Raw genomic sequence first — 19,731 nt, 5'->3', positions numbered from 1 at the left:
CTGCATTCCCTTGCTGGTTTGCAAGGGTTCATAGTGGGTAGTGCAATTAGTAGCAGCACAATGCAGCAAGGGTGGTTCTTGACAGAGCTAGAAAGTCTCTCCCGGCTAAGGGCCCCTTTGAATCAAAGGATTTATGTAGGAATTTCATAGGATTCAAATCCTATAGGGAATTTTCCTATTTGGCCCTTTGATTCAAAGGATTGAAGCTTTCCAAATCCTATGAAATTCCTATAGAATGGCACATTGCATGTGGATTTTGGAGCAAATTTAGTAAGAGCTCCAACCTCTTGGAAAATTTCCTTTGAGTCTATCTCTCTCATCCGATTCCTGTGTTTTTCCTGCACTCCAATCAAACGACAATTCCTATGTTTTTCCTGTGTTTTGCAATCCTCTGTTTTACACTTCAATTCCTGTCAGAATCCTGTGTTTTTTCTATTCCTCCGTTTTTTCTACCCTACTATTCAAAGGGGCCCTAAAATGGCTTCGTATTGATAGTTGGGAAAGGCAGCAATTGACAATGTAGATATCGTTGCTACCGAACAACATCTGAAGAGATTAGAGCTGTCATGTTCTCTAAAATCAAATGGTGACCATAACCCATGGGATGAAATAGAGGTTAAAAAGACTGAAGCAATCTTTGAGAAGTTACTTCCTGCAAGTTGTTTAGAGGACCTTCTCATCAGAGGATTCTTTTGCCGAAGATTTCCAACATGGATGGAGTCATCTTCTCTCTGCAATGTGACATGGTTGAAACTTATTGATTGCAGGTTCTGCCTCAAATTTCCACCACTGGGTCAGCTGCCACATCTGACCTTCCTTAAGATTGTGCGTGCAAATTCTGTAATCGCAGTGGGCTCTTAGTTTCATGGCCATGGAGCGACTGCCTTTCCCAAACTTGCGCCGTGTTTAGTTCCAAAATATTTCTTCAAACTTCCAACTTTTCTATCACATCAAAACTTTCCTATACACATAAACTTCTAACTTTTCCGTCACATCGTTCCAATTTCAACCAAACTTCCAATTTTATCGTGAACTAAACACAGCCTTGAGTTCTTGTGGATTGGGAAGATGCCTAACTGGGAAGAGTGGTCATTTCACATAGCACAAGCAACACACAGTTCTTCTCTTCAGACATTCCCTTGTCTGCATCAACTTGAACTGAAGGACTGTTCAAAACTCAGAGCTCTACCTGAACAGCTGAAGCATGCCCCCAAGATGCAGAGGCTGCGCATACAGGGAGCTCATGCACTGAAGAAGATCAAGAACCTTCATGAACTTTCAGGCTCGCTACGTATCAACGGAAGCCACTCTCTCGCGAGCATTTCAGACCTGTATCAGATCAAAGAGCTCTATGTAGCTGACTGCCCTGCACTGCAGTTTGTGAACAATCTAAATGCGTTGAAGTGGCTGTACCTCGAAGATGAGACGATGGACTGTATCCCGATGTGGCTCTCGAGGCTGGCAGAGAGTGGTGAGCAAGCCGGTGAGGACGGCCTCGAGTTGGAGCTGCATTGCAGCACTGAAATGCTCGATAGGTGGCTAATTGAGCGTCAGGATTGGACAATCCTGGAGAGGTTCACAAGTGTTGCTGCATATTGCAAAGAAGATTACATGTGCTATTCGAGACACCCAGTTAGCTACCACACAAGCAAGAGTGGCTCAAACTCAAAAATAGAAATGCATCTAAGTTAGCTACTGCCTTGTGTATGTCTGTTTGGACAAGAAATGCAAGATTAGTCAATTCATCAAACTTGATGCGCACTGCTTCGTGCATAAAATTTCCCTGTTAAAATAACAGAATGTTCGACAGCAACAGAAGAACAAAGCAGCGAAATGAATCACCAGCTGGGGAATCCACCGCCACCGGCTCGCCGCGCCGTCGAATTGGTGGTCATCACGACGAGGAGTAAGCATATGTGTTTATGATTCGATACGTTTTGCATATTTCGGGGAAAAAGATTCCATGTCTCTGATCTCTGAACCTGACTATGGAATTTCAGTGTTTCGGTTAGCTCTGTCTGCCTCGGAGTGGCAAGCATTCATTCTGCTGATTATCTCGATGACAGAGATATTGGATCTTTAGATCTTGTCTGCTGATTATCTCGATGATAGAGATATTGGATCTTCAGATCTTGCCCCTGAGTGGCTTGCATTTTGTTGAACAACCCAAAACAGAGTTGGGGCTGCGGTCTAGTACAATGCTTGGAGGTTTTTAATGAGGCTTCAGGACTGGGGGGCCATCATAGTTCATTTCTTTAATTTTGTTGCTTCTTCAACGGAAGAAATGTGAAGTATGTAAGTATGTACTATTCCAAACACACAATTAAATACAGAAGTAGACAATTAAACACACAATTCCTCTGTGTACTAGTGACAGTTTTTCTTTCCATAAGTAAGACCCTGTTTAGATGGTAAAACTTTTAAGTCCCTATCACATCGAATGTTTGGACACTAATTATAAAACTCATCCATAATTTTAGACTAATCCGCAAGACGAATTTATTGAGCCTAATTAATCCATGATTAGCCTATGTGATGCTATAATAAACATTATCTAATTATGGATTAATTAGGCTTAAAAAATTTGTCTCGCGAATTAGCTTTCATTTATATAATTAGTTTTGTAAGTAGTCTATATTTAATACTCTAAGGGCCTCTTTGAATCAAAGGATTTATATAGGAATTTCATATGATTCAAATCCTATAGGAAATTTTCCTATTTGGCCCTTTGATTCAAAGGATTGAAGCTTTCCAAATCCTATGAAATTCCTATGGAATGGCACATTGCATGAGGATTTTGGAGGAAATTTAGCAAGAGCTCCAACCTCTTGGAAAATTTTCTTTGAGTCTATCTCTCTCATCCGATTTCTGCGTTTTTCCTGCGCTCCAATCAAACGATCATTCATATGTTTTTCCTGTGTTTTGCAATCCTCTGTTTTACACTTCAATTCCTGTCAGAATCCTATGTTTTTCCTATTCCTCCATTTTTTCTACCCTGCGATTCAAAGGGGCCCTAAATTAATGTCTAAATACAGGGACTAAAGTTAAGTCCATGGATCCAAACACCACCTAAAACTATCACAAACCGCTTAGTCCTAGCAGTCTAACAGAAGTGGTCAGCAAATTAATGTACTACTACTTGTAGTACTAGTAGTTACCTTCAGAACAAAATCATGCGTGCAACCTGAACACTCGACAAATACACATGTCATTAGCTTGCCACAAGCTGCCTACAAGCTACAGCTACAAGAAAACAGATCACTCAAAACATCAGATCAAACCGAAGAGACCATCATAAGTAAGATCTTGTCGGTCTACTAGTACATTTCATCGCCTAGCATTTACTACATCTACAAGATCATCTACATCTACAATGCATCACGGAGAAAATGGCCACCGTCGACACCGGAGATCGCCTCCGGCGAACACGGCGGCGGACGCCGGTCAGTCGAGTTCACTGCAGCATCCGGCTGGTTATGCGGGAGATGTCCGCCGGTCGGACGGGCTTGAGCAGGAAGTCCTCCGCGCCTTCTTCCAAGCATCTGAAACCAATAGAGAAAAAAAACACAGCATCTTTCTTTTGTCAAGGGTAACACTTGGCAAGAGAATTAAAAAAAGCATGTCACGCTTGATCGGTGAAGAGACGGGCTCACTCACCTGCTGATCCTTGTGGGCACGTTCTCTGACGACATTATCACCACCGGGATCTGCTTCAGCTCAGACGATTCCTGCTTGCAGATTTCGTTTTGTTATTCAGAAGCTTTGACATGGCCGCGCAATGTGGTGTGCACATCAATATTATTAGAGCCTTTTTAGAGGCCAATTAATTGTGCACAGTGATGTAGTTAGAATTTTCTCAAGTCTAAGATTCAACTAGTATAATTTACATAATTTAATTTTATCTTTCATAGTTTGAAGTTTTGAAATGTAAATTTTGATGGATATTGAAGGTTAGGAGTAGGTGCTGCTTCCCCTGTTTCGGGCACTGATTATGCGGTTGCAGTGGTTCTGTTTTGTGTTAATTAATTACCTTGATCTTCTTGAGCAGGTCGTACCCGGTCATCTCCGGCATCCAGTAGTCCGTGATGATCATGCTCACATTAGGTTCCTGATTAAACACATCAACATTTTTTTAGAAACTAGGGCTTAATAATCTGATAAAAGAATAAAAATGGAGAAGAATGACAGAAGATACCGAGCCCAATATCTCCAGCGCCCTTTTCCCACTGTCTACGGCAGTGACTGCATCAACAAAAATTAAAACGCGCCATGAGAAACTGATGAGAATAGTGTACGGTTGTTGCCACGTATAACAAAAGAAAAATGTAAAAATAAATCTTAATACTACCTGTAACTCTGTAAATTTGTTGGCACGTGTGTTGGGTGTATGTGCTTACCGCGGTACTTGGATCGCCGGAGCAGCGCCGTGATGACGGCGCGGTCGACGGAGCTGTCATCGACGGCCATCACGTACGGCGGCGCCGCCTCCTCCTCATCGTCCTCGTCGTCATCATCATCATCATCTTCGTCATCGTCTTCTTCGTCGTCGTCGTCGTCCTCTGCCGATGCGTTGTCGTGCAGCGGCACCACTTGCGCCATCCTCGTCCAGCCCTTGACGACGACACTCTTCATCTCATCATCCTTCCCCTCCTCCCAGTCGGCGAGCTTGCCACCACCGCGGCAGCAACCTCCGCCGCCGTCGACACCGCATCCGCACCCTCCCGTCACCGCCGCCGGCACCCTCATCTCCATCGATCAACAACGTTAACAACAAGTATTCAACAAGGGATGAATCGATCACACGTAGCTGTGATATATGGACCAAGTGATTGATTTCCTAGCAACGGAAACTGTGTGCATATATATATATAGCGGAAGGAGAAGATGAATCAATACTACACGATCGAGGCGTATCGCTGTATCAGGTGTAAGGCAGGGCCGGCCGATTCGTCGAATCGGGACAGGGATCGCGCTCGATCTCGCGCTCACCTGCCCACTCCCTCCCGGCCATATACGTGATGTACGTTGGTACAGAACCGTACGTCGTCGGTGAGCAGCAGCAGAGAGGAGCATCAGATGATCGACGATATACGAGTATAGGAGTATCTCTCAGCGGATCTCACGTACTACGCATAGATCGAATTATTTATCCACCACGGACGGCCGCATCGTACTATAACTCTCGTATCACGAGGGCGCAGAGCGAGCGCGGCGGGATAGCGTGGCAGGCGGCGGCAGAGAAGGGTCGTACACGCGCGGGCGGATGCTGGTAGAGATTTCGGGTGATCCGCTAGCTGCTGCACGCCGTGCGCGATCGAGGACAGCGAGGTGCAGCGTGCCGCGCGCTGGCTAGGCAGCTGGCTGTGTGCCGGGCGCTGGGCATGATGGCATGTGGAGTGAATGTTCACGGCAGCATCGTGGATACGCTTGCCGGCCGCTGAAACCCCCTTTGCCTCCGAATCTCGCCTGTCGCGCGGGCCAGCGGCAGCGGAATCTTACGCTCGGCTCGGCGTCTTTTTGGGGGGATATCCATCTCGCGATATGGACGTTCATTGAACCGCCACCGGCCTCGTTGCTGTCTGCGCGGCCGGCATGTACGGCAGTATGTACTCCAATATCGATCTCTCGGCGCAGCGCCGGCGTCGGCAGCGGGGACAGCGCCCTCTGCTTACAGTACGTATGCCCGTACTGTACCAGGGGGTCGGGGTCCCGTCCCCAGGCAACGTCTCCTGCCCGTCGTACTCCCTCCGTCCCAAAAAAAAAAAAAAAAAGACAAACCCTGGTTTCCGTGCCCAACGTTTAACCGTCTGTTTTATTTGAAAAAAAATTTAAAAAATTAAAAAGACAAGTCACGCATAAAATATTAATCATGTTTTATTATCTAACAACAATGAAAATACGAATTATAAAAAAAATTCATATAAGACGGATAGTCAAAGTTGGACACGCAAACCCAAGGTTTGCCTTTTTTTTGGGACGGAGAGAGTATGCTGTGGGGGTGGTGGGTCCACAGGATTATATCGCTGGGGAGAAATTTGCATATCTGCCATTTTAAAAGCCAGCTTCGTTAGAATGTCATGGTTAAAATGAGATTTGCTCTAATGCCACTCTTAAATCGTGAGCATTCTACAATGTCACTCTAGTTGTTTCTTATATTTCTAAATCATCATTTTTCATCCGATTCAATTTATCTCGGACACTTTTACCCTTGAACCATAAGTTTTTCATCTCGCTCTTATTCATCTCACGCGAGGAGAGACGAGGAGGGGGGGGGGGGGGCGACCACGACCACGCTGGCACCACACACCACCTGCTCCGCCCGTACTCTCTCCCTACCTCAGCCCCCTTCCTCAACCGTGTCACCTCTCCCCACCGCCACCTCTCCCTGTCAGGTGTTCCTAGCCTGCCACCCCCATGCACGTAGGCCGCTATCCCCTGAACCCACCGCTCCCCCCTGGCTTCCCTGCCAAGCCTAGTCGCCATGTCCTTCGGCGGCAAAGTGCTGATGGCCACACCAGTAGCGCGCGGGGGCAGGAGGCAGGGTCGAGGACGAGGATGCAAAAGAGTGTCCTGGACGACGCGGCGTAGCGCCAACGGTGGCAGGCGAGTGCGGCGTGGAGGAGGTCGGCGGGGACCAGGTGGCGTAGGATGCTGCGGATGCTGTCATCGGTGAGGATGGCGACCATCGTCGTCAGCGCTTCTGACACCATCGATGAGCGAGAAGATGTGGTTCGGTTCAACCACAACTAGGGGGCAAAAATGTCCAAGAAAAAATATTTGGATGAAAATTGTCTTACAAATGTAAGAAACGCGCGGAAGTGGCATTGTAGCGAATACCCCCAGCTTAAGAGTGGCATTGTAGCGAATCCCATTTTAACGATGGCATTCTAGCGAAACTGGATTTTAAAAATAGCACATATGCAAATTTCTCCTTCTCAACCTACTTGTTGCCCCTTTTCTTCGTCATTTGAATTCTAAAATTCGATCATAATCATCATTTACTTTTTTTCTATACATTTTAGTTGTCCTACTCTTTCATGGCTCGTCCGCTCACCCTCTCCCCCCCCCAACACCCCTCTTTTGTCATTTGCCACCATTGTGTTATAAACAGACGGTTCTTTCAGATTTAATTTTTTAATTCCAAATTTTTTTTAATTATATTTCTTCTCGAACTCTTTTTTTTTCAAATTTGACAATTTTTTATTCATAATATTCTCAAAATTCTATTTCAATTTTATTTTTTCTAATTTCTGAATTTATTTTATTTTTAATTTCGAATTTTACTTATTTCTAAATTATATTCATACTTCAACTCTTATTTTCATTTTTCTAATTTCATAATTTATTTTATTTTTATTCCAAACTTCAATTAATCTCTTGTTGTAATCAAGATGGTTTCTTTTTCACTAAAACTTTCTTTACTCTGAATTTTAGTTACTCTAAATTATATTCCTACTTGAAATCTTTTTTAGTTTTATAATTTCATTATTTATTTTATTTTTACTTTGAATTTCAGTTATTTATAAATTTTAGTCCTCTTCTTTTTTTTCTTTTTTTCTGATTATTATGTAAATTTTTAACCCTTACAGTAAATTGGTTATCTCCTTTTAAAGTTGTTTTGGTAATATAATAGATTTTCTATATCTCTAGGCCTCTCTTGAGAGATATATAAGTTTTACTATGGAGAAAGAAAAAAAATAATATCAGATAATAGAATAAGTTTCCAACTACATTAAAAGATAACCAGCTGAATTAAAAAAATAAGACAAATCATATACTAAGTAATTTTATAGGTATTACAACATCCAAAGCAGAATAAAAAATCCTTGTTGGCTACCAAATCCAACAGTACAGCATCACTGCACACCGTATCCCACTTCTTATGTGATAGTATCAAATACTGAGCTAGCAGGTATATGTGAAGATATAGGGCCAGTTTGGTTTGGTGCCCTACCAAAATCTTGGTAGTACCAAAGTTTAGGCAACTTTTGGCACTACCAAATTTGGGTGGATAAATTTTGTACTACCTAAGAACTGGTGTTGGTAAAATTTAGCACCAATCCAAACATATAGAAGCACTATTCAAAATTACCAATGAATTGGTAGGGCATAATTTGGCACCAAACCAAACAAGCCCATAACCTACACTATCGTTTTGACAACGCAAAATTAACCAATACAGTTCACTCACCCCAAATATTTTTGGGTTAATTAGATCCTTGCCATTAAAAATTTGCCGGTTTTGAAATATATCATTACTATTTACGTATTTGTAACGATATCACTGCTACTTATTTGTAATCTCAATGGTGCCATTGAAATACGTATTTTGCACGTATTGGACGAAAATGCCCTCATTTTCTACCTTTCTCTTCCCCATCTTCTACCCCTCTCTCTCTCTTCTCTACTGCATAGCTTGCTCCATAGCCGTTCCCGCCGCTGCTTGCTCCGTCACCGTTCCCGCCGCCGCGCGCACAGCTTGCTGCTCCGCCACCGTAGTTGCTTGCTCCGCCGTCGTCCCCACCACCGCGCGCGCCGCTTGCTCCGCCGTCGCCGCAGTTGCTCGCGCCGCCGTCCCCGCCGCCACGCACCGCAGCTTGCTCCGCCGCCGCCGCAGATGCTCGCTCCGCCGCCGCCCTCGCTGTTGCTCGCTCCCCCGCCGTCCCCGCCGCTCCTCCTGCTGTTGCTCACGCTGCAGCTTGCTCCGCCGATGCCGCAGTTGCTCGCGCCGCCGTCCCCACCGCCGTGCACCGCAGCTTGCTCCGGCGCCGCCACAGTTGCTCGCTCTGCCGCCGTCCCCGTCGCTCCTGCTGCTGCTGCTCATGCTGCAGCTTGCTCTCCCGCCGCCGCCCTCGCTGCCGCCGCCCGCTGCTACTCGCGTCGCCGTCCCCGCTTCTCCTGCCCGTACTCGCTGTGCTGCTCCACCATCGCCGTCGAGCGGGAAGAAGGGAGAAGAAGGGGAGGAAGAAGAACGGAGAAGAAGGGCAATTTGGTCTAAAATTTATTATAAATGCATCTAAGAGGTAAGTAGTGGTATATCTCGAACACGTGCAAAATTATAATGGCATGGTTACAAATACCTGAATACTAGTGGCATATTTTAAAACCGGTAAATTTTTAATGGCACGTATATAATAAACCCTATATTTTTTTACATGGAAATCATAGTAAGCCAGTTAGATTTGTGTGCTGGTACCTAAGAGGCACCTACTAGATCTAAATATTGACACGCATCTGCAACCAATTAGATAGTATAGTTCATATAAATATATATTACATCATTAATTAATATTTGACCCACCTATGATACACATGGTGTTTTAAACATGTACTACAACTATCTACAAATTTATACCCCTTTTCTTCTCTCTCTTCTACCTAATCACAAATCTAATGTGATAATTTCTAGAGCCCATTTACCTCACTTAGGCCATGTTTAGTTCCAAATTTTTTCTTTAAACTTTCAACTTTTCCATCACATCAAAATTTTCCTACACACACAAACTTTCAACTTTTTCATCACATCGTTTTAATTTCAACCAAACTTTCAATTTTAATGTGAACTAAACACACCCCTTATTGTACTATCTCTAACTACAGTACATCTCCGCTGTGCGCTCAGCTCACAGTGAAGGTAGTCCAACCAGGGTTCACATCATCTGCCTTTGAGGGGCCAAAGACAAAGTTTGCCATTGCTTTCATCCACGTCCTCCATTTTCGATCAACAGTTACATGGTTTAGGCCTCTTCCATGACTAACTACCGCTATTTAATTGATAGAATTTACTCTGTAGAAAAAGACAATAAAACACCTCTAACGGTAAGCGGGAAAAAAAACAGAAAATAGCTACACATTTTTTCGCTTTTTGGAACCGTTTGGTATAGAACTAATATTAGGAGCGTCGCGCTCCTAATATTCCAAGCGCCAAACATGCATTAGCTTAGGCTCACCCCACCCCCACATCCCTTCATTCCACTCCTACCGTTGTCGGAGTAAACGATTTACTCCTATCGTGCGCTCACCACCCACCTTTATTTGAGTAAACGACTTACTTCGATAATAGAAACAACTCCCCAACTTTCGATCCCACCCCACGTCCCGCATCGTGCTTCCACCATTATCGGAGTAAATGATTTACTTCGATAAAAACAACTTCTCTGCTTCCGATATATATTCTATTTTCCCATACCCAACCAACCACTCTCACCCCCACTTCAATTTTTTTTCCTTTTTTTGGGATTTGAATCGATCCACCATCCCAGCCCACGGATCGGTGATACACCATAGAGGAGGACGACGACACCGTAGCGGTTGATGGCGGTGGCAGGCGGCGGTTGAGGCGAAGGCACTGCTTCGGGCCTCGCTGCTGGACGCTGGGCAGCACCTTAACCAGCAAGGAGATGTTCACCTGGGCCAATAGAAACAACCAGTGGCTGCTCCACGTCAGCGACATTGATAGAACAAGCAATTAAGGAAATGACACTCTGATTTGCATCTTCATACTCTCCTTCAACTTCACGCATGAAGGCCCGATTTTTTTTTTCAAATCAAATTAACGTGCAATCTCCAATATTACCTGATCTCAATTGATGGGCTGCACAGGTCCTACATTTACAGATCGTGCTCCATGTGGCTAGCTGCAGAGGATAGGGTGGGAGTCCGCCGGTGATGGAGGTTGTTTGCTATTTTTCTTTTGCTCGTCATCTCTATTGACATAAACGAGAATGTTTTTGGTATTTTTTTTCATGCTTGCTAGATGATGGATAGCTGCTACTACTCAATGTCGAGCTCATCTCTATACCACACGGCTACATCCTTCTATGATTCCATCGTCGACTACTGCTCACCACACGGTTGCCCTCTCCACTACCAGTTACAAGATATAGACCGTGCTCTTTATCCTTATAGTAAGATCCAACAAAGTCACCAGATGGATTTTTGGCTGAATCATTTTTTTTCTTTTTTAGTTTGATTCACCTGTGAGTAATTTTATCGCTTGTGTGTGATTGAGTCTGTAATTTTTTCATTCATACGAATATTTTTTGATACAGATCAACAATACTCTTAGTATTAGCTTTTACTCTTATACTGTACATTGAACACATCAGTAAACATATTACTACATGGTAACTACGAGATCATGGCTATATCGAGAGGAAGGTGGTAATTGTTTTACTCGCAGACCACAAAATCTCAGTTTTTACTCTTATCCTGTGTATTAAATACATCAGTAAACATATTACTACACGATGGCTACGAGATCATGGTCTATGTTGAGAGGAAGGTAGTAATTGTTTTAGTCACAGACCACGAAATCTAAACAATATTTATAATATTGGTAAAAGAATTACTAGCGTTGTAAGCCGGTAGTAATTCTTTTACGACCATCTAGGTATGGCATCATACAATGTGAAGGCATTCATGCGAGTAAATTTGTTACTTTTGAATGAGTAGATATGGGAGGCTGGGAGTAAATGAAAAACTCCACGAAGTAAATTCGTTACTTTTTATACGTGCGGAGATACTAGAAAAGCGGAAAACTTGGAAAGAAATACTAGACAGTAAATATTTTACTAAAACGCGAAAACAGAAAAACTAGATAGAAGGAATGAAAAACAGAAAAATTTAATATTTTACCGGGCCCATTGATGAAGCATTGATGAGATAGAAAAGAGAAAAAAGAAACACGAAGGTAGAGTGGTAAAAAAGGAAAAAACGAACCGAGAAAAGGTGGGATGCGGAGGAAAGGTGGGGTGGTAAAAAACGGAAAACCAAAAGAAGAAAGCGTTGTGCGGCGCTCGAATTAATATTATGCGCTGTAGAGCGCGGAATAGCGCTACCGCCATTTGATATGCATTCATTCAGGAAAACAATTTCATCATACAATACTATTATATTTTTGTTGTTTTATCGAAAGAAAAGTAATAGCGATAGCTAATCCTTAGAAAAGGCTGTAGGGAAAAAGTTCTTACAAATCTTTTATAAACGCTGATTTGACACGGTGGGAGTAAATACAGATTTTCTACAGGTTTCCTCTAGTGAAATCAAATGGTAGCAGGACTTTTTTTTTAGGAGTACATTGTGAGGATTTTTGAAGTACGTGCAGCAAAACTAATCAATCAATTGTATTATAAATATGTCCAGCATAACTGATATATTAATTAATTGGTTGATAATAATCTTTGAAGTGGGAAAAAACATGCAATCATTGAGGGCCTCTTTAGTTGGAAAAAAAATTGGCCCCTGCTTATCACATCGGATATACGGACACATATTTGAATTATTAAAAGTAGTCTAATAACAAAACAAATTACAGATTCCGCCAGAAAACCGTGAGATGAATTTATTAAGCCTAATTAATTCATTATTAGCAAATGTTTACTGTAGCACCACATTGTCAAATCATAGCGCAATTAGGCTTAAAAAATCCGTCTCGCAATTTTCTGGCGAACTGTGTAATTGGTTTTTTCTACATTTAATACCCCATGCATGTGTCCAAATATTCGATGTGACAGCATGAAAAACTTTGTTTGGGAACTACGGTCTCGCAATTTTCTGGCGAACTGTGTAATTGGTTTTTTCTACATTTAATACCCCATGCATGTGTCCAAATATTCGATGTGACAGGATGAAAAACTTTGTTTGGGAACTACGGCCTTGTTTAGTTGGGGAAAATTTTTGGGTTTGATTATCACATCGGATATACGGACACACATTTGAAGTATTAAACGTAGCCTAATAACAAAAAAAATTATAGATTCCGCCGGGAAACTGCGAAAAGAATTTATTAAGTCTAATTAATCCGTCATTAGCAAATGTTTACTGTAGCACCACATTATCAAATCATTGCACAATTAGGCTTAAAAGATTCGTCTCGCAATTTACACGTAATATGTGTAATTGTTTTTTTCATATATTAATATTCTATATATTTATTCAAATATTCGATGTGACAGTGTGAAAATCTTTATTTTGAAAACTAAACAGAGCCTAAACAGGCCCTGAATAAGAGATGGATGGGCTAGAGATGGCAGCAACAGTAAACTTTGTCTTTGGTCTCAAAAGGCAGCGGATGTGGACCTGAACCCGCCCAGCCAGGACATAGGTAGTAATGAATGTAGGCAGCTCAGGAAGTAATATCTCGCGGACTGTGGCATCATTACGCAGCTTCAGGCCTCCTTCAGCTGATCTATTGAAGTAGCTGAGTATTGTTACGAGCTTACGGTGCACGGAGCACCTGCGTTTTGATCCATCCGCCTCCGTCACCGGCCCCTTCCTCGCCTCTGGCTGACTGTGACTGACTGACTGCCTTTCAATTCCTCCGTATATGGAGACGTCGCAGTGGGAGCTGGCTTCCCAAATCGCTAGGAGGTCAGCTAATCCAGCATCTTTAGGGCAAAACAGAGGAATCGCAGGTTAGAAAAAATGAGGAGTAGGAAAAATACAAAATTCTGACAGGATTTGAAGGGTAAAACAGAGGATTGCAAAATATAGAAAAAACACAGAAATGGTCATTTGATTGGAGCGCAGAAAAAACGTAAGAATCGGATGAGAGAGATAGACTCAAAGGAAATTTTTCAAGACGTTAGAGCACTTGCTAAATTTCCTCCAAAATCCACATGCAATGTGCTATTCCATAGGAATTTCATAGGATTTGGAAAGCTTCAATCCTTTAAATCAAAGGGCTAAATAGGAAAATTTTCTATAGGATTTGAATCCTATGAAATTCCTACGTAAATCATTTGATTCAGAGGGACCCTTAAGATATCTAATATACCTATACACTGTACAAGCACGCGGTCCGAGGGGATCTGTCCTAGCAAAATACTGTAGCGAGATCTACTCCCGTACTACGGCGAGATGAATGCCTTCTTGTCGAGAAGCAAAATTTGCACGGATCAAGTATAGCTTGAGCAATCCCGGGAGCTCAGATCGGTTCTCCTAACGGCTAACGGCAAATATGTGTGAGCTCTGTGAGCGATGCGTGCTGGATTTTTCATCATTTGATTCTATTGAAATTTTCTTTTTATATATAGATCCTAAAAAATTTTATTCCACAAAAAGACATGTCCCCCTCACCACTCCCCCCCCCCTCCCCCCTTCCCCCTCAACCGAGGAAAGTTAAAGTCGCTAATACGAAGAATGACTATACCAATATCGTTGGTCCTAAGGACCTATTTGTAATATAAAAGAATCTAATTGTAATAAAAAATATTTACAAATACATCCTCAGTGACACAACACTATCGTCGATGATGTATTTGTAATTTTTTTTACAAACAGATCCTTTTTTATTACATATAGGTCATTTTTCGAAAAGAAAATACAAATATATCATCGGTGCCAATGACATTGGTGTAGCTTCCATCGGGGGCTAGAGGGACGACGCCAATGTCATTGGCGCCGTTATATTGGACCACGACGCCAATGACATTTGCGTTATAGAAATGATTTCTTCTAGAATAAGTTTTTTAGGGTCTACTTATAGAATAAGTTTTTTGAAAAATCAAAAGGTGAAAAATCAAGTCAATGCATGTGTATGACGTCTTTTAAAGCCAAGAACTACTGAACTGGTTCATTGACTTCAGAATAGTCTCTTCAGAATAACATCAGAGGCTAGAACAATATACTATTAAACCAATGTAGATGTGGATAATTAATCTTTTTTTTGTTGTTTATGCGCTAAGAGCAGGTACGATAGTAGGCTATAAGCCAGCTGTAAACATATTTTAAAGAGATAAAGGAAAAGAGAGAAGAGCACCGGGCTACAGATTTATAGCTAGCTGCAGCACGGATTCCAAGACGACAAGACGTAATGTGTGTATGGCAGGTGAGACTAGGTATTGATAGTATAGTAAGCAACTATGGTATGAATTGGCTATTAGATTGGCTATAGATGAATTGGAGCTAGCAATGGGCTATACTATTAAACTTGCTCAAAAGGACTCACTACCGCCTATTTGTGTTTTTGATAAGGAATGGCTATGTCACATTTGATAAAAAAACCCTCTCATTTTAGTCATTTTTTAAACGACTCAGAACGCTTTGAGATCAATGCAGCGGCCATTACCTTATCATCTCCCAGCCCTCTCCCTTCCTCTCTCGCATAGATCCATGCGCAACAACCATACCCCCCATGCAATTGGGCTTTGTCCTTGGCCCCCAGCCTCACTAGCAGCGACGAGGTTCCCTCGCCTTACCATCTTTCCCATCTTCAATGGCTCCTCTATCTGGTTGAGATTACTTTCTACTCCATACCATACCATGAAAGAGGAAAAAATTATAGTACCGACCGCCAGGCGCTTATTAGAAAGACATTCAATTTTATACCATTTCAATCCACCACCACTTGCTTTTGTACAGTTTTTCTGCTTTCTGTTAATTTCCAGGGAATGACGGTGATATTCTACAGAGAAACTGAGGCAATAAATTCAAACCCTGTGCGCAGCCGATGCAGCGTTACTACGACGACTCTACGTCTACGAGCATCTTCCCTTCTCGACTGGTGGTGGCAGAATCAGCGGCCGGTGGCTGCCGGCAAAATAACAGGGAATCGACAGGCCGCAGAGCAAGTGGATTGACGGCGCGCGGCCACAAGATTCATGGTCGGCGACAGGGGATCAATGTGCCATTGCTGGCGTCCTTCTGTTGTGTTCTTGCGGGGAGGGTATTTTGGCTATAGACTTATAGTATAACTGTGTTGAACAAAATTGTGATATTTTCTGTGGTATTAAGGGTGTGTTTAGTTCACACCAAAATTGGAATTTTAGTTAAAATTGGAATGATGTGATGGAAAAGTTAGAAGTTTATGTGTGTAGGAAAGTTTGGATGTGATGAAAAAATCGAAAGTTTGAAGAAAAAGTTTGGAACTAAACTCGGCCTAAAGTGTACACTAGCCCTTTCACGTGTATAACTTTTAGGAAAAAGTACGAATTACCCTCCCGCCCCAAACTATGACGACAATATGAATTACCCCCCTAAACCACAAAACTAGACATTTTATACCCTGAAAACCGGACGAATAACCCCCCCCTCAACCAAATCCAAAGCGGCATCGTCCTACGTGGCATTCGCGTGGCAATCCAGTCAGCAATTTTTTTTTAAAAAAGGTGGGGTCCGCCTGTCATACTCTCACACATCTCTCTTCCCCTCTTCTCTCAATCTCTCTCTCTCACTGTCTCGGATGTCGTTGGGGGCGACGAATTAGTGGCCGGCGATGGGCGCGCGGCCGGCACAACCGGCGCGGCGGGTGCGGCGGACGGCGAGCGCGGCTGGTGGCGGGCGTGGCGGGGGTGCGGCTGGCGGCGAGCGCGGCGGCGGGCGCGGACGGCGAGCGCGGCGGGTGGCGGGCGTGGCGGGGTGCAGCGGGGCGTGGTGGGGGCGGGGCAGTCGGCGGGTGTAGCGGGGGGCGGCGGGCATGGTGGAGAGGCGGGCGGCGGGCGTGACGGCGCCCGTGCCCCCCTGCTGCCGCGCGCCCCGCTGCCCCCATGTTGCCGTGCCCCCCTGTCGCGGCGGAGTGCGGCGAAGTGGCGAGGGTGGAGGCAGAGGTTGTCTCCGCCCTTCCGCTTCGAGCCCCCGGCGGCCGCCGCCACCGCGCCCGAGCTCCTCGTCGTCGTCTTCAACCTGCGGCTGTCGGTCTCTCTCTCTCTCTCACCCCTCTCTCTCTCGGGCCGTCGGGAGGTCGGCGCGCACGGCGGTGGGTCCGCCGCGGAGGGGGCGCAGCTCGACCGGGCTCGCCGGCCTCCTCTTCCCTCTCTACCGCCTGGCCTCGCCGCCGCCGCCGCCTCCTCCGCCGCACCCCGCCGCCGCTCGCCTCTTCCACCGCCGCCGCCTCGCCTCCTCCGCGAGCAGTGCGAGCTCCCGCCGCTGCTCGCCTCCTCCGCCGCCCTGCCCCGCCGCTCGCCTCCCGGCGCTCGCTGCCTCCACCGCCGCCTCGCCTCGCCGCCGCCGCTGCCTCCGTCGTCGTCGTCCTCGCTGTCCCCGCACCGTCCCCACAAGCCGCGAGAGAGAAAAAGCAAGAGAGAGAGAATAGAGAGAGAGGAAGAAGAGAATAGTATGGCATGCGGGTCCCACAAATTTTTAATTAAAAAAAGCTGACCGGATTGCCACGTGTGCGCCACGTTGGACAAAACCGCTCTGAATTGGTTCGAGGGGGGTAATTCGTCCGGTTTGCATAGTTGGGGGATGAAGAATGTCCGATTTTGTGGTTCAGGGGGGTAATTCGGACGACCGCGATAGTTCGGGGAGGTAATTCGTACTTTTTCCTAACTTATAAACGGGAACGGTATAAAAAGGCAAATTTTCCATTATGGCCGTGTTTAGTTTCTCCTCCAAAATTTTTTTACGTATACGTACGTATATTTGAAATATTAAACGTAGACTAATAACAAAACAAATTACATATTCCGCTTGTAAATTGCGAGAAAAATTTATTAAGTCTAATTAATTCATCATTAGTAAATATTGACTATAGCACCATATTGTCAAATCATGGGTAATTAGGCTCAAAATATTCGTCTTGTAATTTACACGTAAAAACTGTGCAATTGGTTTTTTTCGTCCATATTTAATGCTCTATGTATATGCCTAAACATTTGATGTGACGGAATTTTTAAAGTTTAAAGGAACACAGCCTATATTTGTATCACTCCTACCACTAAAGGAAGAGATAGTCTGCATAGCTGAAGTCTGAAGATTATGGTATATGGATGATGAAACGGGTCGACGGCCAGTGAGAGGTCTACAGCGAAACCATACCACCTGTTATCTCCATCTATTTTATATTCTGAATTAATATTCTTAGGCCCAATTTTTTTGACCAGTGAACTGAGATGCTCCTTGATTTTTTTTTACACGTTTCAAAATGCGCTAAATGTTGTGTTTTCTTAAAAGAATAACTTTTTATATATTGAAGTTTATTTGAAAATGAATAAATCATTTTTTAAGTTTATAATAGTTAATCCTTAATTAGTCATGTGCAAATAACCTATCACGTTTTATGTGCCACAATCATCTTATCGACCAGGCTAAGTCGAATGGAGTCTTAACTTTGACCAAATTTATAAAAAATACTTTCCTCTTCCCCAATCCTCCCTCTTCATGGGAAGCTGTCGCCTCCACCTGGGGACTTCACCAACTAGCACACACTAGAGCCGACGCCGTGGAGGAAGTCGATGGTGCAGAGGCGTTGGGGAGTTCATCAGCCACTGCCACCGCTCGTCATCCCTGAGAGCAAGTTCAATAGTATAGCCAACTACTAGCTCCAATTCATCTATAGCCAATCTAATAGCTCATTCATACAATAGTTACATACTACACTATTAATACCTGGTCCCACCTGTCATAGACACACTGCGTCTTGAAGTCCGTGCTACAGCTGGCTACAAATCTGTAGCCCGCTGCTCTTCTCTCTCCTGATTTATCTCCTTAAAATATGTTTACAGCTGGCTTATAGCCTGCTATTGTACCTGCTCTGAGAGATGGGGATGTGAGGAGAGACCAGGAACACGATGCCGCTAACATGTGGGTCTCACGCTGACTCATCAAGTTGAACGCAGTCAACTCATCACATATATGTGAGTCCCACAAGTTTTTTATTTTCTTTTCACTAACTAGGGTGCCACGTCAGTGTATGCTACCATGAAACCAAATTTAAGATGGTTTTGTAAGTTGGAGGGTGTCCTGAAGAGGATAGGAAAAAGTACGAATTACCCTCCCCCAACTCAAATACTAGACATTTTACACCCTAAACTATTTATACCGGACTAATGACCTCTCCTGACACTGTTCTGAGCGGTTTTGACTTGAGCTAGCATACGTGGCGCTAACATGGCAGACTAGTCAGGAAAAAAAGTTTAAAAACCCCTGGACCCACCTGTCATCCCTCTCTTCAACCTAACCTCTCCTAGCCACCCCCCCCCCCCCGCGTTCTCTCTCCATCGCGTGCGTTCACTCGGGGGGCAGTGGCGGAGGTGGGTGGAGCTTACTTGCGCGGTAGGGGGCGAAGGCGGAGGCGAGCCGGTTCCCCAATTCTGGTCGTCGGCGCCCTCTTCTCCCCTTTGGCCGCCCGCAGAGGAGGCAGCCGGAGCTCGCTCGGGAGAGGCGTGTCAAGGTGGGCGGAGAGCGATTGCTCCATGGCTCCGGCACGCTCCCCTACTGCACTGCGCTCATCGCCGTCTTCGTCAAGGGCCTCATCTTCCTCTTCATCTCTCTCTTAAGCGCACATGGCGCGCATAGCGGCGCGGGGACAGGCGGTGGATGGATGGTCGGCTCGGATGGGCGGTGTGCGGGGACAAGGCATGGGCAGGCAGACGGTCGGAGCGGACGGCTAGTGTGCGGGGGCACGGGGAAGACAAGGTGGCCCCCGCCTGCCTCTCTGTCATGGCCCTGCCTCGCCCCTGCCATTCGCCAGCCACTCGCCACCTAGCTCCTGCCTCCACCTCCGCGTCTCGCGTCACCGCCCACCTCCCACCGTTGCGCCGTCCTGTGAGAGAGAGTGTGTGTGTGCGCGCGCGCGCGTGTGTGAGATCAGCAGGAGGTGCTCCATCCCGCGTGGCTTCACTGCGCTCCTCGCCGGCAAAGTCGCGGCACGCGCGCCGCTGTCTCCGGGTATGGCGTTCATGTACGTCGCTGCGATGAAGGAAGGTCTAATGCGGCTTCTGCTGCAACCATTGTTCGCCGCAGTGCTCCCCACTTCGAGCTTGTGCCGAGCCAGCTCACGCCCAATTCATG

At 44.9% G+C, this 19,731-nt stretch overlaps 1 protein-coding gene and 1 long non-coding RNA gene across 2 annotated transcripts; one reads left to right on the top strand and one right to left on the bottom strand.

Annotated features, from left to right (window-relative positions):
• Nucleotides 1–3,196: 3,196 nt before the first annotated feature.
• On the bottom strand, nucleotides 3,197–5,063 carry LOC107276271 (two-component response regulator ORR7-like). The gene is made up of 5 exons (NM_001425689.1): nucleotides 4,398–5,063; nucleotides 4,196–4,242; nucleotides 4,031–4,108; nucleotides 3,658–3,728; nucleotides 3,197–3,542 (listed from the first exon to the last, which is right to left on the bottom strand). Exons 1-5 carry the CDS (start codon nucleotides 4,750–4,752, stop codon nucleotides 3,455–3,457), a joined length of 639 nt encoding a protein of 212 aa, NP_001412618.1. The 5' UTR covers nucleotides 4,753–5,063; the 3' UTR covers nucleotides 3,197–3,454.
• Nucleotides 5,064–9,810: 4,747 nt separating this feature from the next.
• Nucleotides 9,811–11,086, top strand: LOC136357477 (uncharacterized). Its single transcript, XR_010742784.1, has 2 exons — nucleotides 9,811–10,674; nucleotides 10,757–11,086. It is a non-coding gene; the product is annotated as an uncharacterized lncRNA (long non-coding RNA).
• Nucleotides 11,087–19,731: the final 8,645 nt, after the last annotated feature.

The sequence above is a fragment of the Oryza sativa genome, chromosome 7 (genome assembly GCF_034140825.1).
Source record: "Oryza sativa Japonica Group chromosome 7, ASM3414082v1".
NCBI classification, from domain to species: Eukaryota; Viridiplantae; Streptophyta; class Magnoliopsida; order Poales; family Poaceae; genus Oryza; species Oryza sativa.
This window is presented reverse-complemented; position numbering and strand designations above follow the sequence as displayed.